This window comes from Mus caroli, unplaced genomic scaffold (assembly GCF_978045245.1).
Source record: "Mus caroli unplaced genomic scaffold, Mus_caroli_1 scaffold_20, whole genome shotgun sequence".
Taxonomy (NCBI): Eukaryota; Metazoa; Chordata; class Mammalia; order Rodentia; family Muridae; genus Mus; species Mus caroli.
In genome coordinates this window covers 43,649,766-43,675,596 of record NW_028227275.1, presented here as the reverse complement: position 1 = coordinate 43,675,596, position 25,831 = coordinate 43,649,766, and the positions used below count along the sequence as shown (strand labels likewise).

General features: G+C 43.5%; 1 protein-coding gene and 1 long non-coding RNA gene across 5 annotated transcripts in view; one reads left to right on the top strand and one right to left on the bottom strand.

Annotated features, from left to right (window-relative positions):
* Pcsk5 (proprotein convertase subtilisin/kexin type 5) overlaps positions 1-25,831 on the bottom strand; it is a 417,146-nt gene that overhangs the window by 8,762 nt on the left and 382,553 nt on the right. For all 3 annotated transcript variants that reach the window (XM_021151578.3, XM_029472674.2, XM_021151579.3), the window contains 5 exons: positions 23,161-23,378; positions 17,973-18,209; positions 13,548-13,775; positions 10,825-11,002; positions 6,435-6,652 (listed from right to left, as the gene is read on the bottom strand). In XM_021151578.3, the coding sequence (XP_021007237.1) occupies positions 6,435-6,652; positions 10,825-11,002; positions 13,548-13,775; positions 17,973-18,209; positions 23,161-23,378 (1,079 nt within the window). The remainder of the gene's footprint in view (positions 1-6,434; positions 6,653-10,824; positions 11,003-13,547; positions 13,776-17,972; positions 18,210-23,160; positions 23,379-25,831) is intronic.
* On the top strand, positions 798-25,818 carry LOC147000162 (uncharacterized). 2 transcript variants are annotated; one of them, XR_015046135.1, is made up of 6 exons: positions 798-970; positions 5,715-5,890; positions 20,556-20,832; positions 23,157-23,749; positions 23,842-24,099; positions 25,178-25,818. It is a non-coding gene; the product is annotated as an uncharacterized LOC147000162 (long non-coding RNA). The 2 variants fall into 2 exon arrangements; XR_015046134.1 differs by lacking the exons at positions 20,556-20,832; positions 23,157-23,749 and having other exon boundaries at positions 806-970.

Here is a 25,831-nt window from a genome sequence, read left to right as displayed (position 1 = left end):
GACCAGAGTTAGCACAAGACACTCTGACTAGCAAAGGATATGTGTGGTATCCTAAGGTCAGCAGAGGAGATGAATATGGAGGCTGGAAATGTGTAGCAGTGAGTCCTAGGCCCAAGCTCCACACAGGAAGTCAAAGAAGAATCCAACCTGTGGGCTTTCTCCAGATCCACCCAGTGCTGCCAGTCACCTCCAAATCCTGTCTTGGGGATCCTGTGTTGATGAGCTTGTGAAAGGAATGCTTGAGCTGCCACCCTTAATTTGGAGGAAATTTCAAGTCTAGTAGAGAAGTGTAGTGTTCTTACAACTGCCCTCTGTCATCATAAGTGATACTTCCAATCCACATTAAAAATGTTCAAATATGGTTTGTGCTTTGTTGTGATGTACCTGTGTTAACACACATCAACTTACCTAATGATAGTCCTCCCCTGGCTCACTGCACAACACTAACAGGTAGAAATAAGGTCTGTCAGGTTTAGCAAATGACAATACAGTTATTTATTGGCATGTTGTTTTTCCACATTTATGTGTGGATGTGACTAGGGGTTTTTCAATTCTTGCTCCTTCGACTTCCCTGCTATGATGATGAACCCTAACTTGGAACTGTGAGCTAAAATAAACTATTCCTCCCCTAAATTGTTTTTTTTTTTTTTTTTTTTGGTAGGGGTATTTTTTTTTTTTAATTATTTTATCATAGCAGTGGTTTCGGTTTCTGGAAAAAAAAGAAAAAAACAAGAACGAAAATTACACCAAGTAAACTACCCTGATTTCCTGGAATCTGGATATCCAAGATGGATGGATAAGTCTTTGTTGAGTAAATAAATAGATGAATGGATACCCAGAATTGTAAGGCAACACCGGATGGAAGGCTGGGGAAAGGCTTTTGAAAAAAACATTCTGAGTGCAATAGAGCATAAAGCGGCCCTGGCAGAACGGACTGGAGGAATCAGTGCTCCGAGAGGCAGGAGGCAAGGTTGGTTCTGATTTATAGTAAGTCACTGTGCTTGCATTGGAAGCCGGAGTCAGAGGTAGCGAGGGATGGGGGTGAATGTGAGGGATGCTTGTGGGGGAAGAGACTCAGATGCAGAAATCAAACAGACTAAAGTGCAGGAATGCTTCTAAACAGAAGAGTGTCCTATTAATCTGCCTTGCGAGATCCATCTGACAGCATGGGGCGCTGGATGGCCACCAGGTGTCTCCTAGTGGGGACAGGATAATCACTTAGCTAACTGGTACTAACTGGTGATTCAAGCAACAAACTGTGAGAGTAGAAACCAAGTTATAGTGACATTAATGACTAAGAGAGGGGAGGTATTTAAGATGTCACGTGACTTAGAGACAAACCTTGGAGATCTCTTGGAGACCTAGAGATCAAGAAGAGAAAAGGATCATGTCAGGTTACTGTGTCAGGCAGGAGGGAGCCCAATAAAGCCATTCGTCAAGGCAAGAAACAGGAAAAAGTGGTCTGAGAACACAGTGAGAGGCGTGGGGTGTCTGTTGAAAATCTAACATGAGATATTCAGCTAGGAATTTGATGTGTGGAGGAATGGAGTCAGTAAAGCCATTATTTAGAAGTAGACCCATATGCATCGAGACAACTATGATAATGGCTGGGTGTAGTGGTGGTCATTTGTAATTTCAGCATTAGGGAGGCTAAGGTAGGAGGATTGTGAGATCAAGACCAGCCTGGTCTACATAGCACACACACACACACACACACACACCACAGGATGGGTGGGGGAGAGAAACAAAAATACAAACATGCACACACAAAAACCCCAAACTCGATCAGATTGGCCTTTGTTTGACCCAGGTGTTAGGCATCCTGGCCTCTAAGACTTCTAAATAACTCAAGACTTTTGAATTAGCAAAGTGAGGTTGGGCAACCGTTTAGTGCACAATGTTCTAAGAAAATGTTTATCCCTTAATAACACACATACATCCAAAAATTAAACATGGAGCTGGAAAGGTGGCTCAGTACTTAAGAACAGTGGCCGCTCTTTCAGAGGAGGGGGATTTGACTCCCCGCACCCACTTCATTGCTCCCAACCATTTGTGACTCCAGTTCCTGGGTATCTTCTGCCCTCTCTGGCCTCTCTGGGCACTGAATGCACTTTGTGTACTGGCATGCATACATGCAGGCAAAACACCCATACACATAAAATAAAAATGCATTGCTGAGCATGGTAGTACACACTTTTAATCCAATCAAGCACTCAGGAGGCAGAGGCAGGCAGATCTCCTGTGTGGGTTCAAGGCAGGTTTGGCATATATGGTGAGTGAGTGAGTTCCAGGCCAGCCAGAGCTATGTATTAAGACCTTGTTTCAAAAATAAATAAAAACCATACGTGAATTCAGGTTCTGATATAGTTCGATACATTCTAAACGTACTGAGATGGGAAAACAAGTAGCAGAGAAAGCAAGAAAAAGAGATTTGACTAAACTGTCTAGATGAAGTTTCTTCGATCCAGAAAGCAAACACACCCGAACGGTGTCAGGGTCAAGCCCTTGCCTGCTCTGCGCAGGACAGGAAGTGGGGAGTGCACGGAGTCAGGGCCAGCTCTACCTGTCTCTGCCAATTCATGAAATGGGTAGGACACAGGGACAGTCAAGATCAAGCACCTGCCTGCTCTGCCCAGGGCAGGAAGTGGGCAGTGGCAGATGTAAGCCCAACTGTAACAGGAGCTAAGTGTTTCTCAAGATACTGGAACCAGAGCCAGGACTCAAAGTTTAAGCAGGAGTTAGGGCGGCACTCTGCTGTAACAGACAAGCCCTCCTGTTGAGATCTGTACTGCCAAGATTGTCACCTCAGGGGAAAACTGGACCATCCTAGTTTGGATAGAGTTTCTGGTGGAGGAGATGGATAGAATACACAGAAAAACAGATTTTAAGAAGTAAGGATGTTTCCTGGTCTACATAGCAAATTCTAGGACAGCCAGTTACATAGAGAGATGCAAAAGAAACAAACAAAAATCATAAGGATGAGGGAAGAGACAGAGAGTAAGAGCCCAAATCTAAGGCTCTCATTCACGATGAGCTAAAGCTGAACATTCAAAAGTACACAGATAAAAGAAAGCTAAGAAAATCAACCACAGGCCTAGGGACAGAGGTGAGCTCTCATTGTGCTTGCTTAGTATGTGCAAAGACTGGGCTCAGTCTCCGTCACCTCCGAAACTGGCTATGGTGGCAGAGGCCTGTAATTCCAGCAATTTGGGAAGTGGATGCAGGAAAATAAAACATTCAAGGCTATCTTTAGCAACAGCTCATTGTGGTCAACGTGGGACAAAACAAACAAACAAACAAACAAACAAAAAAACCCCAAAACAAACAACATTTGGAGCTGAGCATTTTCCAGTTTGTATAAAAAGGAATTATTTACCACCTCCTATACATTCATTTCTTATTCAACACTTAGAGAGCACTCATCAAGTGTAAGAAAAAGCATGAGCAGGGCTAAAAAAATGAATGTCATATAACCCAGATAATCCTTGCTCTTGCTGGGGGCAGGGGGAGCTCACAGTTGGAGAGATGGCCATATTTAATTAAGATGTAATGTAAGGCTGGGAATATAGCTTTATCGGAGAGGCAAGTGTTCTTGCCTAGCATATGGAAGGCCCTAAGTTTCATAAACCAGCACTGGAGAAAAGTCACATGAAAGCTTCAGGGAAGCACTGAGTTACAGAACAGGGATGGAGGAAGAAGCCTGCCAGGAGGACCAAGACGAGCACTTTAGAGATGATGCTCAAGCTGGGCCTCAAAGTCCCATGGTTTTGTTTTGTTTTGTTTTTTTTTTTGTTGTTTTTTTTTTTTTTTTCATGACAGGGTTTCTCTGTGTAGCCCTGGCTGTCCTGGAACTCACTTTGTAGACCAGGCTGGCCTCGAACTCAGAAATCTACCTGTGGTTTTGTCCTTAAGGAAGGAGAGCTAAATCTCAGCATCTTGGGAGAGAATGGCATATTAGGTGGCTGCTGAGTGGCTCTGTATAACTGTGGGTCGTTCTTGACTCTAGAATATTTGAAATAAAAATTAAGATTGAAGTTAACGTGATCTGAACAGGGAAAGATTTGACTCACCTATTTTGTTTGTTTGTTTGGTTTTGTTTAGACTAGTTGTGTTTGGCTTTACCTTGGGTCTCTGGGCTACCTAGTCACTGATGGTTTTGGTCATCCAAGCAGTGTCAGGTCTGGGTTCTGTCTCGTTGAGTGGGCCTTAAGTCAAATCAGACATTGGTCGGCTACTCTCACAGGCTCTATGCCACCATTGCCCTAGCGTATCTGCAGACAGGACAGATGGTAGATGAAAGGTTTTGTGGCTGAGTTAGTGTTTGTTTCTCTTTTGGTAACCTTCAGAGTACCTTCTCACACCAAAGATACTAGAACATAGCAGATTCTGAAGGCTCTGTGTGGGCACCAGCTTGACTTCTCAATGACTTGGGTAGGAGGTGTCTTCAGTAATGGGGTCAGTCTGGGGAGAGCATTCCATGGTTTTGGCAATAGTCTGGGCTGTTTAGGGATTTCCATGGCACTCCTTTGGCTAACAACTCAGATGAATGCAACCCAGCCTCAGTACCAGAAGCCTCATTTGGTGACAAGGGATGACGATTTGGGACTCTGTCTCCCTTATTATTGGGAGACTTCATCAGAATCACCGTCATACAATTTAGGAAGTTTCCACTGTACTAGGTTTCTATACTGTCTCTCAAATATCTCTCAGTTCCACCTGACTTTCCCTGAATTCCCTCCCTCAATCCTATCTCCTCCCCTTCTGCCCCCACCTTATCTTCCCGTTCTGTCTCCCACCCTGGTACACCCATGAAATCTGTTCTATTTCTTCCTCCTAATTATCTTTAAAAATGGGAGCTGGGCATGGTGGTATATTCAGGTAGACAAAGGCTAAGAGGATATGGCATGAACATCATGTGTTTAAGGACAGCCAGGGCTACACCTTTACACGGGTAATATGACAACATATGGAGGGGGAATATGTTCATTATATATTTGTGTGAAAAATGTCCTTGTTTTATTAAGCTTAGGATAATACAAATTAATGTGATGCCAGTCAACAGCCAAAGGACTGTTAGAAATGACATGTATCCAGAAGGGCCGAGAAAGCCATGGCTGTTTGGAAAAGAAGAACAGGGATGTGAGCTACTGCCTTTTGCATGGTTTCAGTGTGACCATATTTTCTGACAAGAGGGATATGTAGGCAGCATCGACAGGTCTTGAAATTCAACTGTGTTGTAGGTATGTAGGTTCATTAGAAGGCTAGATGCAGAACAGTACCAGAGATAACATCAAGGTACCACCCCAGGCAGTGGTTAAATGGTGGTCCCACTGACATTGATTTAATGATCTTTGACACAAGCACACATCTGGAAACCAGTATCGGGGCTTGGGAGAGCCTGAGACAGATGCCTTAGGGAGTTTTTAAACTGAAGAACATCAGTGGATTTCCCTAGATAGTTGCTATCAGCAGTGTACAGTTTGAAATGAAATGTCCCCACAGGCTCATGGACTGGGGGCTTGGTTTCCAGAGGACAGACTCTGGGGAGGTAGTTAGGTCTTGACTTAATCAATGGATGGATCTTTCAATGGTTTCATAATCTAATGGAATTCTTTGGAGATGGTGAAAAGTAGGGTCAGTTGGGGGATTGTTGGGTGCTTATGGGCATGCCCGAGACATAGGTGTCTGCTTTCATCTCCTTTCCCCATCCTCAGTGCCTGGCTGCTGAGCCAACTTCTCTGCTGATCTGCTCTGCTCTATTTCACGTTCCTGTTGCCACCCTGGGCCTCACCACAGACCCTCAGCAGCACAGCAAGCTGACTGCAGACCAAAGCCTCTGCAGCCATGAGCCAGATTCTCAGGGATTTGTCACAGCGATGAAATCATACAGGTGAGAAGGAGGCTGTGTGTAGGTGGCAAGCACTCCCAGCGGAGATGATGCCTACGGTATCAGCCTCAAAAGGCAGGAACAACAATATGAACTACCCAATACCCACCCCCCCCGCCCGAACTCATGTCTCCAGCTGCATATGCATCAGAAGATGATCTAGTCGGCCATCAGTGGAAAGAGAGGCCCATTGGTCTTGCAAACTTTAGATGCCTCAGTACAGGGAAACGCCAGGGCCAAGAAGTGGGAGTGGGAGGGGAAGTGGGGGGGAGGGTTTGGGGGACTTTTGGGGTAGCATTGGAAATGTAAATGAAGAAAATACCTTATTAAAAAAAAAGGCACGAAGCCTGAAAGGTACCAAGGATGTTGCAGAAGCGAGTGGGCAGACTGTGTGGATGAGGCTTGAGGAAGAGTTTGGGAAATGGGGGTGCCCCCCCCGGAGGAAAGAGGGAGGGAGGGAGAGAGAGAGAGAGAGAGAGAGGCAAAATAGAAAGGAAAGCCTTTTCAAATTTCCATTTTCATATGCAAAACATAGGCATACTCTTACCGCTGCACTTGTCACAAGTGGGGTGGCACCTCTCACAGGTCTGGGCATGTTGGTCTGCATAGTAGTGCTCAGGGCAAGCACGGTGACACTGTCCCTTGGAGCGTAGGAGAAAGAAAAATGTATCGCAAGACTGGCAGTCTGTGGGCCGTGGGCCTCGGCATGACTTGCAGCTCTTGTCACACTTCTCACACCGACCGCTGGTGCTTTCTCCATAATATCTGTAACCAAGAGGGAATCACAGGCATATGCAGATGTTCTCTGGCAGCTGGACACCAAAACTCATGTGTGCACAGTCCCATGTGTAAAGTGCGGCAGCATCCACATCTCCTCTTTTATGCTTTCAGTGATCTCACATTAGTTCTCAATGCGGTATAAATGCTATGGGAATAATTGTTATGCTATACTGGCTCAGAAATAATGACAAGGACAACAATCCTGTGTTCAGCACAAGATGCATTACTTATGAGTATTTCCAGTCCTTGATCAGGTATGGAAGCCACGGATGTGGAGGGTTGAACAGGCTCTGCTTGAACCAAAGGCTGTGTCAGACAGGGTTCACACACTGGCCTGGCCTCTTCCGTCTCTTCATGCAACCCGACTCATGGAATCATTGACAAGATGCTAACAGATCTAGTGAGTGTGGGGTTGCTTACCTGTACACTGGGCATGGGGTTGCTCACCTATTCACTGTGTGTGAGCGTGAAGCTGAAAGCACCTATAAGGTTACTATCACACACAGTGGTGGGACAAAAGTCCTTTTCCATCACCGTCACTTCCTGTTCCTCCTTTGACATCTCCACATTTAACTTTAACCTTTACTGAATCACACCCTGGATGGAAGACCTCCCCTCCCCTCCCCTCCCCTCCCCTCCCCTCCCCTCCCCTCCCCTCCCCTCCCCTCCCCTCCCCTGTCCTCTCCTCTCCTCTCCATGGGACTGAAGCCCCATAGAAGGGACATCAATGTGAACTAACCAGTACCCTCAGAGCTCCTTGGGACTAAACCACCAATCAAAGAAAACACACGGTGGAACTTGTGGCTCTAGCTGTATATGTAGCAGAGAATGGCCTAGTCGGTCATCAATGGGAGGAGAGGCCCTTGATCCTGTGAAGGTTCTATGCCCCAGTATAGGGGAATGCCAGGACCAGGAATGGGAGTGAGTGGGTTGGGGAGCAGGGGGAGGGGAGGGGATAGGGGATTTCTCGAGGGGAAACTAGGAAAGGGGATAACATTTGAAATGTAAATAAAGAAAATATCTAATAAAAAACATTTTGAAGTATGGGGGTCACATGATTCATGATGGCCATTAAGGAATAGATGTAAACTCTTTAGAAAAGATTTTAGGAGACTCAGTATTCTACCCATAACTATCACTACCCGCTGCTGTATGTTTGATGGCTTCCTAGGGAACTTTGGAAACATTTCATCCCATTAAGCATGGAAATGAGATATCAGAACCTGGAGGTTAGGTCTCAAACAAGTATGCTTTCAAATCAAGCAGTACTACCTAATGAGCTATGTACCCTTGGGTGGGTAACTTGATGTCTCTGTGTGTCAGAGTCCTTATTTGTGATATAGGGCTAATAGTGGCAGCACAATTAAATACTAGAAAGTTGTTATACTAGTGGCTAGAACTCTATTACTAGTGTATATTTGTGTTTTTAAATATTTATTTATTTATTTTATGTATGTGAGTACACTGTCACTGTCTTCTGATGTGACCAGAAGAGGGCATCAGATTCCATTACAGATGGTTGTGAGCCACCATGTGGTTGCTGGGAATCGAACTCAGGACCTCTGGAAGAGCAGTCAGTGCTCTTACACACTGAGCCATCTCTCCAGTCCCCAGTGTGTATATTTGTGTTAATTGTGAATTTTAAAATTAATTTTCACAACATACCTTCTGAGTTTATATTATAATCCCAAATATTATAGATCCAAAACACGGTGGCTTAGAAAATTTAGACAACGTGCTTCAGGTCGAACAAGAGATGGTATGAAAAGCCTTATCTGTCAAACCACAATATAACACAGCAATGCCTTGACTGAAGATACCTTCCAAATCAGACCAAGGTCTTAAGGACGCAGGCAGACATGGTGTGGTTCATGTCTGCCCTGCCCAGCAGGTCCCAGGGATTAGCTCAGTAATGCAAGGGTCAAGGATTTGGTGCAAAAACATCACCCCCAAATGTCTGTTTGTGGTAAACCAGCTCAGTGAACATGTGAAAACTAACAGCATGCTTACCATGGGGCTGAACCCTGCCTCTGTCTAGCAATCTGTCTAGCAGTCACTTTGTATCCCAGTGACCCAGCACAGTAATCCTCACTTCCCTCTGTACTGCCATGGTGAAGAATTGGTCAATAGGATGTCCAAGGCATTGGAGAGGCAATGCAGGGAAGAGAAATAAAATAGAAGTGAAACAGAACATCAAGCAAAATCACATACAGCAGGAAACACGGGAGTGGGCTTAGAAGACTGGACTGTGGTCCTGTCTCCAAAACATATCAGTAGCTTTATAGCTATGTGACTTCCGGCGCATCAGTTAAACTCAGCCTCAGTTTCTTTTTCTGTAAAATGGAGGGACCAGTGTCCACCTCATGAGATTATCGAAGAATCAAAGAATTGAATAAAGAAGATACATTAGTTGAAATGCTTTGCAAGCTGTATTGAAGGTGCAAAGGTCCAGTAGAGACCATGAGTGGGAAACATTGATTCAACATAGGTTTTAAAAATGGTCAGAAAATAACACCAAAATAAAGAGAACAAGGAGCTTGCTGGAGTACATTAAATTCCATATGGCTGCTTGCTATGAGGACTATTTGTTTTAATGTAAGGCTGGAACCTTATGAGCCTCACAGCCTTGAATAGGACCTTGTGAATAAGCATGGAGGCTTGAGCCTTAAAGAACTTTCCATGAAGTCAAGACCAAATAACTACTTATTGTAGAAAGGTACAAAGAATTATACATCTGTCCGTCCAAGAAAAACACATTTAGTCTTTGTATGTGGAACACTGATTTTACCGAAGGAATAATTCCCCACCAATACTTCGCTAATACTCCAGTTCTTCCCTAGTAAAGAGAACGATGGCAGTCTGTGCTTCCCTCTCCCCACTCCTAGTGACTCCACACAATGTGGGGCATCTTCTTCTTACTGCCACGTTCTGCATTCTGTTGAGCTACAGGACTGCACACGCCTCACGCGTGTTGTAGAGCAGAGAGTGACCAGATCTGAGGAAGATGGAGATTCTCCCTGTAGCATCCAGATATTTTAAGACTCTTCTCTGGTAGCCCTCACCTCTCCTCTTGCCTGGCGGGATCCTGTTATCAATTCTGGGCTGCGTGTTTGGTAGCACACGTGAGGGAGAAGAACAAGGATAAGCCTTTGAAGTACAAAGCATGTGTTTTAAATTCAGCTTATCCAGATGGACAAGATGCTTTTGTTCCAACCCATGTGGATTCCATGAGTGAGTGAGTGAATCAGATACACAGAGACGTGAGCCAATCAATATACAGCATTGACATCAATGTAGTATGCAGTCATCACTTAGGGCTGAAGGAAGGTACCAACCGTGGTTAAAACATCCAGGAATTGTCCTCTGATTTGGGTATGGGGCTTCTCAGGGCCCTGGGTTACAATTGGGAAAGAGTGGACAGGAGTGTGCAGTGCTGGGAGAGAGCATGGTCCAGTTGATCCTTCTTCCCAGAGTGTTTGTAACCAGATTTGATATACATACCAGAAGCTTTTCTTAGCAGCAAAATAATAGAATCTGTATTCCCAAAATAATTTTCCCCCACTGCTTTTATATTAGCATTTCAGTTCAGTGTCAAGGTTGCTTTTGGAATCAAAGCTGTAAATTGTGGATGTTGGGCATTTGTGGAGGCCTGACAGGTTACAGAGGCCAAGAGGTGTTAATGGAGATGGTCCCTGAAATTGTTCCCTTTTAAGATCAGTGTCTCACCTGTACTGCTTAGGTTTTGTATACTAACCCTGAATCCCCTGAATCCATGCCACCTCCTAAAACAGAAATAAAACCAAAAACAAACAAACAAACAAAAAACCAAACAAACAAAAGCCCGTAAACCTGTATTAATGCCTGTGGGTCACTATGAGCAGAGGAGAAATTCTCTGCTTATGATTAGACATCTCTGGACTGTCAGTGAGGCCAGTCCCTGAGGATAAATAGTCACTTAGTCTGATGGGAATCATACCATCTGATTTAGTGTGTTCTCTCACTGGGACACACTGATTCTTTCTTTTTCTCTTCCTCTCTTGTAGCCTACTAGCAGGCAGGTTTCACAGTGGATCTCTGTGTTCTGAGCCCTATTTTCATCATCGGTAAATGGCTTGCCATCTGGAAGTGGCTGAAGGAGAATGTGCTGAACTCCTTACCCATCCCTGCATTGCAGCAAGCACTCCTTGCCCAGTTGAAACCAGCCAGGTCGGCAGGAGAGGCACTGCATGCTGTGTGGTCCTTCGCAGGTCCTGCAAGAGCTGTGGCAGAGCACACACTGCTGGCTGTCCTTGTCAGTGTGGTAGCCCTCTGGGCACTCTTTCACACAGGTTGTGTCTGTGGAAGAAGGAAAGATGAGTCTCGAAAGCAAGCTTGACCTGTGGCTCCCACACCTGCTCTGTTCAGGGAAGGAGGCATTGCATGCAGAGGGAGAGGAAGTCCCAGAGGCTGATTTATATCAGTGAAGCTGAGGTCAGCATGGACGGTCCATGACAGGCAGGATGGAAAGTGTGGACTGGTGGCTATGGCAACTGAGGATTGTTGGGTACCTCTGCTCTAGTTTTCTACCATGGCTATAACAATGACCATCAACTTTATGGTTTCATAACAGAAACTGTTCATCTTGCTATGAAAGAGGCCAGAAATCTAAATGGGTGTACAGAGCTGCATCCCTTCTAGAGGCTGTCTGGGGTTCTGTTCCTCCCCTGTCTACTTTTAGAGGGCATCTGTGATCATGAGCTCGGGAGCCCCTTCTCGATTTCAAGGGCAGTGTCCTCATTGTTGCTCTGATTCAGTCAACATGCATCTACTACTAATTCTGCTCTTCTCAGACCCTGTGATTATGTTGGTCTCATCTGTTTCCATCAGCATAATCTCCCCGTGCCAAGACCTTTTATTAAAAACAGATGCAAAGTCCCACACTACACACAAATTATATACTTGAAAGAGTATTGAGCGGTCAAGGTGTTACATCTTCAGGAGAGAGAGAATAATTAAGTCTATCACGATCTTCCCCAAACGATCTAGTTTATAAATTGCCCGTTTCTGGTGATGTGGGTCAGGAAGGAGTGAGAGGAGCTGGTCAGCGTAAATCCTGTGCCCAGCCTTTGGGAGGAGTCTCTGTATCAAGGCTTAACTTTAAATTAACTTGCTTTCCAGCTTAAGGGAAGGCCTTCACTGATGAGATGTTTTTCTCTCTGTAAAAGTATCTGAGGCGACCCTAGATTAGTCATTACTAGAAAAGAATGTCCAAATAGGTGATATTATATGAGAGATATGATTGGGTGGGCTATTTTATGAGGAATAATTTCTAGACAGGAAAGTAGCCAAACTAAAATGGGCAAAGAAGACTGTGAGAAACCAGAACAATAACGAGGATGTGTGATCCTGTATGTAACAGGGTACCAATATCTTTGCTAATGATATCCTACAAGAGAGGGAATCTGGCCATCTGTTTTGACTTATAATATCTCCCTCTAATGTCTATTATGCTTATTGGGAAAACAGTGCCAATACTTTCTGGGCTTTCTGGTATTAATCTCTTTTTAATTAATTAATTGATTGATTAATTTGTGACAGAGTCTCATGTAGGCTGGCTTCAAACTTCTTACAAAGCTAAGGCCAGTCTTAGCTCCTCATCCACCTGTATTCACCTCTCACGTACTGGGATTACAAGTACATGTAATGATTTCCTGCTTATTCACTTTTTGGAGACAGGGTCTTGCTATCTGTAGCCCAGACTGGCCTTGAACTTGAGATTCTCCTGTCTCAGCCTCTCCAGTACTAGGATTATAGGCATGGGACACCGTACCTAGTTAAGATGAATAATTAATCAATAAACACTGAATTAAGAGGCAATTATGGTAAAGGGCAGAATAGCTACATGTTTGAGGTATCTGTCCACTACTTATTACTTGGGGATCAATGGAGAAACTGAATTATCTTGAGGAAAGGATCAATCTGCATGAATATTGCTGAGGAGAGGCAGGTGGATACCACACTAGTCCAGACACAGCTCTCAGAGGATACAACCTATTTCTTTTCGTTGAGAAGTCACACCCACTATCTAGACATGGAGGAAATACTTGCTAACTCAAAAGGGAGAATAGGGACTGAATTTTTCTCATATCCAAAGCATAAAATACAAAACCAAACTGTCTTCCAGACTAAAGGCAAATGCATGAAGATCTTACCCTGGCCCTATCCTAAGAGGAGCTGGGACTATTTAATAGAACTGTTTAAAACCTTTTAGACGTATGTATTTTATTTTATGTATAATAATATTTTGCCTGAATATTTGTATGTGTACCACATGTGTACCTGAACACTCAGAGATCAGAAGAGGACATCAGATCTCCTGGAAATGGAATTAGAATGGTTGTGAGCCACTGTGGGTGTTGTGGATCAAACCCAGGTCTTTTCCTAGCGCAAGTGCTCTGAATCACTGGGCCCATCTCTTCAGCCCCAATATGAGAGTGTATTAAAGAATTGTATCAACACAAATTTATTGGAATTGATAGTATCCTGTGTAAGAAAGTGTTCCTGTGCTATGAAACATATAGCAAAACGTTCATGGGAAAGAAAAGGATATGTCTAACTTACCCCTCCATGTTTCAGAAAAGGGTAGATGGTAGGATTAGCAAACACTTGTACAGAGGAGGAGGATGAAGATCAGGGATGGGCAAAGTGGGCAAAGGGCAGAGTGTGATGTTTCTTCTATCATCCCATCGCATCTGTTTTTGCTAGGTTTAAAATTTTTTAAGAAATATGGAGAGAGAGGGGGGGAGGGGAGGAAGGGGAGAGGGAGAGGGAGAGGGGGAGGGAGGGAGCATGCCCAAGAGGTTCACAGCTGGCCTTGGGCATAATAAGCATTACAACTCACTGAGAAGAAAAGTCTCTCTGGGACAGGTATAGCACTGGTCCTCAGAAGGCCCTGAGCAGCGGGAGCACTTCTTGTGACACGGCTGGCACCTGTGGGAGCCCTCATCCCAGTACTCAACGGCTGCACACTCCTTGGGTGCTGTGCAGACATCATCCACTACTGTGAAGCCTTCCCGACAGGCCAGGCAGGTCCAAGCTGATGAGCAGATCAGGCAGGACTCAGGGCAATCTGCAGGCATGATAGGCAAACAAGTAGGGTAAGAGACGGGCATGGCTGGGACACCCCTCTAAGAAATCAATTTCTTTCTCTTGGAGGCTTCTAGGGCTCTGTGCCAAGGGAATGGGGTCATGGTCACGCCACACTGTGAGAAAGGTCACACATTAGTATGTGGCCTTTCTACCATCAAAGTCCCTGTTATCATGGTCTTTCCATAATCTCCCAGAATATATCTAATCAATAGTAAAGTAATTGTTGGAGTGTATAATAATTGCCCAATGGTAAAGGGCATTTTTGGTGTTCACTGCAAATGCACAGTGCCAGTGTGAGAGGGCCTGCATACAACAGGGGCTTGCTTGGCAGATATGTTAGACAATCAGTGGTACAACAGTTCACACTTAGAGTCAGTAACCAGTATCCCCTCTACTTGGAATCCTTTTCTTGAGGACACGTGATGGTTTCTTCTTATATTGATTGCTTCCTCTCTTTGGTGGTATCTTATAAATCATCTCTTACAATTCGACAACAAAAGGAGATCAAGGGGATACAAATTGGAAAAGATGAAGTCAAAATATCACTTTTTGCAGATGATATGATAGTATATATAAGTGACCCTAAAAATTCCACCAGAGAACTCCTAAACCTGATAAACAGCTTCGGTGAAGTAGCTGGATATAAAATTAACTCAAACAAGTCAATGGCCTTTCTCTACACAAAGAATAAACAGGCTGAGAAAGAAATTAGGGAAACAACACCCTTCTCAATAGTCACAAATAATATAAAATATCTTGGCGTGACTCTAACTAAGAAGTGAAAGATCTGTATAATAAAAACTTCAAGTCTCTGAGGAAAGAAATTAAAGAAGATCTCAGAAGATGGAAAGATCTCCCATGCTCATGGATTGGCAGGATCAACATTGTAAAAATGGCTATCTTGCCAAAAGCAATCTACAGATTCAATGCAATCCCCATCAAAATTCCAAATCAATTCTTCAACGAATTAGAAAGAGCAATCTGCAAATTCATCTGGAATAACAAAAAACCTAGGATAGCAAAAACTCTTCTCAAGGATAAAAGAACCTCTGGTGGAATCACCATGCCTGACCTAAAGCTTTACTACAGAGCAATTGTGATAAAAACTGCATGGTACTGGTATAGTGACAGACAAGTAGACCAATGGAATAGAATTGAAGACCCAGAAATGAAGCCACACACCTATGGTCACTTGATCTTCGACAAGGGAGCTAAAACCATCCAGTGGAAGAAAGACAGCATTTTCAACAAATGGTGCTGGCACAACTGGTTGTTATCATGTAGAAAATTGCGAATCGATTTATTCCTGTCTTCTTGTACTAAGGTCAAATCTAAGTGGATCAAGGAACTTCATATAAAACCAGAGACACTGAAACTTATAGAGGAGAAAGTGGGGAAAAGCCTTGAAGATATGGGCACAGGTGAAAGATTCCTGAATAGAACAGCAATGGCTTGTGCTGTAAGATCGAGAATTGACAAATGGGACCTCATGAAACTGCAAAGCTTCTGCAAGGCAAAAGACACTGTCAATAAGACAAAAAGGCCACCAACAGATTGGGAAAGGATCTTTACCTATCGTAAATCAGATAGGGGACTAATATCCAATATATATAAAGAACTCAAGAAGGTGGACTCCAGAAAATCAAATAACCCCATTAAAAATGGGGCTCAGAACTGAACAAAGAATTCTCACCTGAGGAATACCGAATGGCAGAGAAGCACCTGAAAAAATATTCAACATCCTTAATCATCAGGGAAATGCAAATCAAAACAACCCTGAGATTCCACCTCACACCAGTCAGAATGGCTAAGATAAAAAATTCAGGTGACAGCAGATGCTGGCGAGGATGTGGAGAAAGAGGAACACTCCTCCATTGTTGGTGGGATTGCAAGCTTGTACAACCACTCTGGAAATCAGTCTGGCGGTTCCTCAGAAAATTGGACATAGCACTACTGGAGGATCCAGCAATACCTCTCCTGGGCATATATCCAGAAGATGTCCCAACTGGTAAGAAGCATACAAGCTCCATTATCTTCATAGCAGCCTTATTTATAATAGCCAGAAGCTGGAAAGAACCCAGATGCCCCTCAACAGAGGAATGGATACAGAAAATGTGGTACATTTACACAATGGAGTACTACTCAGCTATTAAAAAGAATGAATTTATGAAATTCCTAGGCAAATGGATGGACCTGAAGGGCATCATCCTGAGTGAGGTAACACAATCACAAAGGAACTCACACAATATGTACTCACTGATAAGTGGATATTAGCCCAAAACTTAGGATACCCAAGATATAAGATGCAATTTGCTAAACGCATGAAACTCAAGAAGTATGAAGACTGAAGTGTGGACACTATGCCCCTCCTTAGAATTGGGAACAGAACACCCATGGAAGGAGTTACAGAGACAAAGTTTGGAGCTGTGACGAAAGGATGGACCATCTAGAGACTGCCATATCCAGGGATCCACTCCATAATCAGCTTCCAAATGCTGACACCATTGCATACACTAGCAAGATTTTGCTGAAAGGACCCAGATATAGCTGTCTCTTTTGAGACTATGCCAGGGCCTGGGAAACACAGAAGTGGATGTTCACAGTCAACTAGTGGATGGATCACAGGGCCCCCAATGGAGGAGCTGGAGAAAGTACCCAAGGAGCTGAAGGGATCTGCAACCCTATGGGTGGAACAACATTATGAACTAACCAGTACCCCGGAGCTCTTGACTCTAGCTGCTTATGTATCAAAAGATGGCCTAGTTGGCCATCACTGGAAAGAGAGGCCCATTGGATATGCAAACTTCATATGCCCCAGTACAGGGGAATGCCAGGGCCAAAAAAATGGGAATGGGTGGGTAGGGCAGTGGGGGGGAGGGTATGGGGGGACTCTTGGGATAGCATTGGGAATGTAATTGAGGAAAAGATGTAATAAAAATATTAAAAAAATAAACCATCTCTTAAATTTCAACTGCTCCTTGCTCCTTTTCACACCCTCACTTTGCTCTCCTACTTGTTTCTCTTGACTCACTGTCCTCAGCATCTTCCTTTCCAAATAGAGCATGAGCTCTGTGAGAGCAGAGGTTCTGTGTGCACCACTCTCCAGGCTTGGAGCAGCACACAGCACACAGAGGATGCCCTCAGCTTCCCTGGATGGATGGGCTTTACTGTTAGGTTCACCATCTCATTCTCTCTGCATCAGAGAATTAGGACCAAAGATGCTAAGCCACTCAGCTAGAAAATGATGGAATCAGCCATGTATTGTGGTACACATTTGTAACCCTAGCCCTTGGGAGTCTAAGGCAAGAGGAGGGCTAGCTTAAGGATAGCCTATGTGACATAGGAAGATTCCATCTGGAGGTTGGGGGAGACAGACTAGGATGGGAATCTAGACCCTTAACAAATGCTCTTGCCAGTTTAGACCCAGGGGCTCATGGAAGATGTAATCCATCCCAGGGCTTTAGAAAAACCTGTCTCCTGGAATGCTTTCCTCTTTTATTTCAGAAATCATCTCATAATCTACAATTTGTTTTTCTGTATCCTGGCAACTAAAAAGAGATGAAGATAGATTAATGCCCCGTTGAAAATAAGGGTGCTGAGGAAACTGCAGATCCTGTCTCCTTTCTTGTTTTATTGCTTCATTCAGTGCTAAGAGTGGAGTACAGGACCTGTGTTAGGCTAGGCAAAGCCTTTACTCCCTGCTGCTCTCCAGTTCCAGCAGTCCCCTTCTAAAACATGTAGTCACAGAACTGACAAATGGAAGATGAGTGGGGACTTGGGCTAGGAAGAGCTGAAGAGAAGGAGGGGGGTGGTCATGAAGAGAGGAGAGAGGGAAGGGAGATGGAGGAAGTCTTCCATGGGACCTTTTACTAAGTACATGAACTCATTGGTGGACTAAACACCCAAGGACAGGCTTTAAAAGCTCACCTGCTCTTGAAAACCTTTACATGGAGATTCCTTTTCAATGGGCATGTGCCATTACTAGGGTCATGTAATCTGTAACTAGCCAGATTCACATGCTCAAGGCTTATGAATGATGTATTTAAAAATGAACTCTCATTTAAAATCTCTTTCCTTGAGCAGGGAAGTTAAGAGCACTATGGCAGCCTTAGAGCAGGCTTTGTGCGGACAGGCTCCCCAGCCTTCTTTGTCAGTCATGCAGCCCAGAACATCTTACCTTTGCATTCATCATTCTCTTCTTCTTTGTAGGTTCCCTCAGGGCACTCATCCAAGCACAATCCATTGTGGAGAGCCTTAGAAGTATCAGCACAGACCTTACAGTCATCTTCCTTAGGGCCATTGCACTCCAGACAGTTTTTATGGCAGGGGACACACTGGCGCATGTCAGGGTAGAAGCTCTTGGGACAGGAGCGATGGCACATGTCATTGTATAGAAAGAAGTCAGGCATGCACTCTGAGGAAAGGAGGAAGTAGCAGGTTATCCTCAGGGATTGGTCAGAAGAAGTCATCACTCTTGTGGTGGGCTAACCCATTTCTCAGCTCTCGGAACCTCTTGACCTAGGCTGACATTTGCCCCTCCCCATCTAACCAGGGTCTATCCCAATATCTCACAATCTGTACTTTGGGACAGGAGGCCACACATGGTGGCCTGAGTATATGATCTTGGATTTATGCTGAAATGGCTTACACATTTTAGGTGCACAAAGTTTCAATGTCATAAAAATCAGCTCCTAATGACCAAACTCCATCAAAGACCTCAGTGTGAAACTAGAAACACTGGAACTTATAGAAGAAAACAGGCAATGGCTTACAAGACACAGGTTCAGGAAAGGACTTTCAGAATAGGGCTTCATTTGCCTAGGAATTAAGGCCAACAACTGACAAGTAGGCCTTCATAAAACTAACATGCTTTGGTGTATTAAAGGAAGCTGTAAGTTGAGTGAGACGGAAGCCCACAGAGAAGGAGAAAATCTTTGACAGCTGTACAGAGGATTAGTATCCAGTATATCCCAAGGCCTCAAAAAAAAAAAATCAAGAGAACAAATGATCCATTAAAAAAATGGACCATAGCTCTGAACAGAGAATTCTCAAAAGAAGAAGTGAAAATGTCTAAGAAACACTTTTAAAATATTCAGTATCTTTAGTCACCAGGGAGATGAAAATTAAGATTACTTTGACATTTTATCTAAGATCAAGAAAACTTGCCGGGCGTGGTGGCGCACGCCTTTAATCCCAGCGCTCGGGAGGCAGAGGCAGGCGGATTTCTGAGTTCGAGGCCAGCCTGGTCTACAAAGTGAGTTCCAGGACAGCCAGGGCTATACAGAGAAACCCTGTCTCGAAAAAGCAAAAAAAAAAAAAAAAAAAAAAAGAAAAAGAAAACTATCGACAACAAAGGCTGGCAAAGAGATGGGGAAAAGAGATGTCCACTCAGGGTTGGTAGGATTGAAATCTGGTACAGTCTCTATGGAAATCAGGATGTACAATTCTTAAAATGCTAAAGTAGACCTACCATATCACCCAGGTAGACCATTCCTTGGCATATGACCAGTGGACTCACTATCTTAGATACTTGCTCAGCTATGTTCATTGCTGCTTTACTCACAATACCTAGGAAATGGAAACAGCCTAAATGTTCATCAATTGATGAACAAATACTGAAAATGTGGTACAGTTACATAGTAGAATACTATTGAGATGCAGAGAAAAATGAAATCATGAAATTTGCAGGCTCATGGTTAGGACTAGAAACCTGTCACACTGAGCAAGCTAACCCAGACCCAGAAAGATATGCTGCGTGTTCTTTCATATTTGAGGATTCTTTTTATGAATCTTTAGACTTCAGTGTTTGACCCAAAGAATCTGCAGAAACTAGGACAGGTTGAAAGGGTCATGGTGGGAGAGGGCAGAAGGAGCTCTAGAGAAGGGGCTGAAAGAATACAGGTGATAGGAGTGGGAAAATGGGGTGGGAGTCTGAACATGTGTGTGTGGGAGAGAGAGAGAGAGAGAGAGAGAGAGAGAGAGAGAGAGAGAGAGAGAGAGAGAGAGACAGAGAGACACACAGAGAGACACACAGAGAGAGACAGAGAGAGAGAGAGAGAGAGAGAGAGAGAGAGGAAGAGGAAAGTAAAATACTACTAAGGGTGTTTGAAAAAGCTATAGGGAAACATTGACACACACACACACATGCTGTGCACATGGGAAATTTTACAAGGCCCCATCCATGCATGAAGAGCTACAGACAATGGCTGCAGAGGTATAGATAGATAGATAGATAGATAGATAGATAGATAGATAGATAGAGACAGACAGACAGACAGACAGATAGACAGACACAGAGACACAGAGACATAGAGACACACACAGAGAGACAAAGAGATAGAAACACAGAGAGAAAGACAGAGGAGGAAAGAGAAAGAGACAGAGAGGGACAGAAAAACAGAAACAGAGACAGAATAGAAATCTGTTCTTTCTAGTGATGGTTCCCTGATAAATTATCTGATCCCAGAGGAGAACCTATTACTGACATTGTCCTAAACCAATATAATTTCTAGCTACATTATTGTTTGTTTGTTTGTCTTTTGAGACATGATCTCAGTATGTAGCTCTGGCTATCCTGGAACTCACTATGTAGACTAGGCTAGCCTTGAGCTCACAGAGATGCATCTGCCTCTGCCTCTCAAGTGCTGGGATTAAAGGTGTGTGCCATTATTCCTAGCTATTTAACTACATTCTAAAGCCCATACCCACATGAAAATGTAGCTCTCACTATACTTCTCAAAGAAACGTCTTTTCCCAGCAGGTATGTAGAGATCTACAACTGGACAAAATGCAGAGATTAAGTGATCATGGGGCACCCAGTCCCAACTGGTACATCTACAACACAACCACTGTATACTCAAGGAACATGAGAAAGAGGGGAGGGAAGATTGTTAAGAGCCAGAGGACCAGGAGATCTGCTGCTAGAACATGTCTTCCAGATGTGACAGGGATGCTATACCCACAATATCTCTACAAAATGGTTGTGTGAAAAAGATCTACATACTGGCAACAAAATTCAACATGCCAAAGTGCACAAGGTAAATTTCACAAGGCCATACATGAAGAACTACAGGTAATGTCTGGAGAGAGAGAGAGAGAGAGAGAGAGAGAGAGAGAGAGAGAGAGAGAGAGAGAGAGAGAGAGAGAGAGAGAACTACTTCCAAGTAGCCAGCCCTAAGCACATGTACATAAGAGCAACAGTAAATGGACTCAGTAGTTAATATGTGCATATATACACATTATGGACAATATTGGGTATATATTTAGCATTATTATATATAGTATATATAATCTATGATAATTCTAGAAGAAGTCAGAACTTGTGAGTAGAAGCAAACACTGGAGGAGTTGGAGGGGGCAGAGGAAGGCAAAAAAAGTATAAGTCTACACTATTCACTGTATGAAATTCTCAAAGAAAAATAAATTGGAAAGTATAAACAGATTCTTGAAACTGTGACAAATAACTCAAAATGTGGTTTCATATAGAAGGAGGCTTGGGGATTGAAGATTTGTGAGTTTTTCATTCTTTGACAGGTTAGATCTGTGAACAGATGTTTAATCATCATAAAGAATACATTACTAGTCACTTTGTGTTCCCTCTCATATTGGGGGTGGGTTCAGAAAACCTTACAGATCACATGAAGTGAATCCTTTGCATAGGACTGAGTCTCCTTTTCTTGGGAATTTGTTCAAAGGAAAAGGACTGTTCAAGCCATAGCATTATTCCTCAGGTTAAAGTTGCCTAAACTTTATGCCTTTTAACTTATCCTACATGCATGTATTTGTGTGTGTGTGAGTGTGTGTGTCTGTGTTTGTGTGTGTGTGTGTGTGACATGTCTGCTATGGAGAAAGTACGGAGGTCATAGGACAGTTTGCAGGAGTTGGATTTCTCCTTTCACCGTGTGGGATCAAAGGTGGTAGGTGCCTTCACTCACTGCGCCATCTACATTTTTCTCTCATACCTTATAACTGATTTTTCAGTCAGCTCCATGACTTGTGGCTTTATATTTGAGATAGAGCAGTCTCTACTGTAAGACCTTGAACTCAGAGTGGAGTTTTGAGGTTCTTATCTGTAACCCGAGTGCCCTGAGTAATGCTATATATGAACTGAAGAACAAAAGCAACAGCTGTGCTAAGGATTCTTCCAGACCAATCAGCTGATTAGGACTTCACTATTATGGAATGGTGGAATGTTGTGGATCCAGAATTAAGTTATTGTAGGCATCCTTTAGCCCCTTAGCAGCCCATGACTACCTCTGTGTTGGACCCAGTATCCTGTGACTGTCAGGTAAATTCTTTTGTAATGTGTAAACTTCACAGACCATCAACTTCTACCAAACTCAAAGCTCTAATTATTATGGTTGTATGTTGTATGTGGGGCCTAGAGTAGAGAGCTCCCCACTTTGCTGAAATCCTCCTGCCTGCTATTGCCACCAATGCTTTGGAAAGAGCCTTGATTTATGATGTCCTTTTGCTCTCAGCAGGAAAATGTCATGAACTTGTCATATTGAACCATGGCACGTAAGGTGACCTGAATCTGTGTTCCTAGGCCATGGCCATTCATGTTTGGCTGCAGAATAGACATCTCTTACTCCCTTTGAGGCGAGAGTTGAGTATATATTATATATATATATATATATATATATATATATATATAAATTCTTGTGTATCTTAGTTTATAGAGTTCACAAAGGAAGCAGTATATCTCACCCCCAACTTCCTCAACTTCAGATGATGAATTTCACTGAAGGTGGACATTGGTTGTTTCTGGTTCTTAGATAGTGGCCCCAGCCAGTGGCTCCACAGGGCCAGGAGCCCCTTGGGATTGTAAGAATGTTTATAGATTGTTTTCTGTGGATGATGACTAGTCAGTCCATCAAGGGCCAATATGCCACAAATCGCTTTCACCCTGTACAACCTTTATGCAATGGAATTCAAATCGTTTTATCTTCTCTACCTAGTAACGCCTTATTTTATAAAGATCTGCCTCAGGCCTCCCCACACATTCACCAAACTCGATGGTCCAGGGAGGCCAAGCACTTGCCTTCTTCTTTTATTTTCTTTCCACAAATTGTTTTAAAATTAGCCAACTGTGAAAGACTGTGAGGTTGGACCCCAGCCAATGGGGAAAGATGCAGTACTCCTGCATTAGGATAGACACCTATCAGATTTGCTGCTTGGTGTGCTTGCTAGACCAGTTTTGGTCATATCACACCCCTTTTGTGAAAAAGAAAGCCTTGGCTGTTTCCTTTCTCTTTGTTCGTGTGTTCCCTTGTATAGAGAGAATGTTTTGTTTTGTTTTGTTTTGTTTTGTTTTGTTTTGTTTTGTTTTGTTTTGTTCTTTCAATCGGGATGCTTCCAGGTACCTTTGCAAGTTTTCTCGTGAATGCAGTCCTGGCACCTCTCTGGACAGTGCTTGCAGACTCCTTCCACGGCCACGTGCTTTTCAGGGCAAGTTTTCCAGCACACCCCATGGTCTAGGACGAAGTCTCCTTCACAAGAGTTACAGCTGGTGGCATTTCCTTCGCATGTTTTGCAAGGGGAACTACAGTGTTCACAAACACCATCTTTTGCATAAAAGCCCCTATGGAAAGAAGGGAAATTGCAATTATATCAGCTACCAACAAAGAGATTGAGACCAAAAGAAATGGTTGCTGTTCTTATAATCAAAATGAACCTTCAAGACTCACTGAGGGAAGGTTGTAAAAATATGTCTAGAAAAAAATGGAATGAAAGGGGTGGGTATCTCCTAGGGAACTGGGATTGTTTAAAGGCATTTAATTTGTTTAGAACTTTGTCCTGATTTATCCCTAAATTGTCATTGTCCTTTCTCTCTGTTAGATTTATATTTTACAATAAAAAATATTTCAACACACACACAAAGACACAAATAGATATTTCAATACAGGTCTGACTCTGGAAACAACTATTGGCGTCTACTATTTAACGGGTCAGGTACTATGTCTTTTTCTTTTTATGTTTTATTTGTGTGTGTGGATAGTATATGTGTATGCACTTGTACTGATTTGAATATGCTTGGTCCGTAGGGAGTGGCGCTGTGGGGAGGAGTGACCCTGTTGGAGGAAATGCGTCACTGGAGGGGTGGGCTTTGGAGGTCTCCTCCTGTGCTCAGGCTCCACCCAGCACAGAAGAGAGCTTCCTCCTAGCTGCCTGCTAGCTGGAATGAGTCTCCTTCTGGCTGCCCTTGGGTCACGATGTAGAACTCTCTACCCTTCCACCACCATGCCTGCCTGGATGCTGCCATGCTTCCTGCTTTGATGATGATGGACTGAACCTCTGATACTGTAAGCCAGCCCCAATTCAATGTTTACCTTTATATGAGTTGCCTTGGTCATGGCGTCTCTTCACAGAAATGAAACCCTAACTAAGACAGAGCTTATGTGTGCATACTTGTGCATGGATGTGTGGAAGCCAATAATTGACGGGGGGGGGGGGTCCTCTATCACTCTCACCATGCTGTTGAGACAGATCCTTTCCTTTCCTTTCCTTTCCTTTCCTTTCCTTTCCTTTCCTTTCCTTTCCTTTCCTTTCCTTTCCTTTCCTTTCCTTTCCTTTCCTTTCCTTTCCTCCCTCCCTCCCTCCTTCCTCCCTCTCTTCCTTCCTTCCTTCCTTCCTTCCTTCCTTCCTTCCTTCCTTCCTTCTTTCCTTCCTTCCTAAGATTTATTTATTTTAGTTATATGAGTACACACCAGAAGAGGGCATAAGATCCCATTACAGATGGTTGTGAGCCACCATGTGATTGCTGGGAATAATGTCACATAGTCACAAGTTAGTACAATACAATAAGATATTGTGAGAAGGGACCATATTCATATACCTTATTGTATTATATTGCTATAATAGCTTTATTTTATTAATATTTCACTGTGTTTAATTTATAAACTGAATTTTATCATGAGTATGAAAATATAGAGCATTTACACATAGGGTTTGGTACTATGCAGTCTTAGGAATCAATCACTAAGAGACCTTCCGATGCCCCAAAAGATAAAGGCAGATAGCAGTTCTTCATCCTTATTCTAGAGACCAGCTTAGATGGTGGTATTGGAAGGAAATCTGAGAAAGGATAGAGGAAGGGAGGAAGGGGAAGGAGGGAGGGAAGGAGGACAGTTATCCCTTAATTTATCATCACTGAGTGGGGTGGTGGTACTGGTCACTGAGATGGACAATACCAACCGAGGCTCTACGGGGCCTGCAAGGGAGGTCAGTCAAGGAAGGAACAAGGGCAAAATGGGAAGATGGGGCTTCTGGTGACCCCGGTGCCACCAAAGTTACAAATGTAGGGCTTCCTAACATTGTTATGAGGGAGAATTATTTTTGCTAAGTTTGTTACTTCTGCTCTGTTTTTCTCTTCCCTCACAGGTAAATCCTGTTGGTGAAATCAATAGTCCCTCGAATCAACTCCTTCCTCTCATAGAACTCTAAAGGGATTTTAAATGAGAGTGCAATCAATAAATAAGTAACTATTGTTACTATATATAACTCACAACTCCCCTGCTTGAAAGTTTAGAAGAGTCTCATATCTTGACTCTGCACCTATGATGCAGAAGAGAACTAAGAACATCCAATTACTGGTACAAGGTGGGAAAAGAATAGCCAGGCACCACGCAAACATGTTTTCGTCAATGAGGGGGTCTCATGTGTGACAGTCCATACCACATAGACCCTGTGTGTAGGAGGTTACAGTAGCTAGGTTTGCATACGAACAGTGTGCAAATCACCCAGTGATGGATAACATCACCTAAAAATGTCCTTTTAAACACACATCCCCACTGCGGTGCAACACGGGTCACGTGACTACTGTCACAGAAGCAAGAGTCATGCGTAGCCAAGTCATAGGGAGAAGCGGGCATCTGGCCTTATGTTAAGTTTTGGCTGTTGTGGCCCACGGTGAAGGCATAGTCAACAAGTATCATTTATACAAGTGCTCTGAGAGTGCAGAGAGAGTTCTGTGGGAGGAAGGAGCTGCTCAGAGGAACTGTGGAGACTGTGGAGTATGACGTCAGCGGGAGGTGG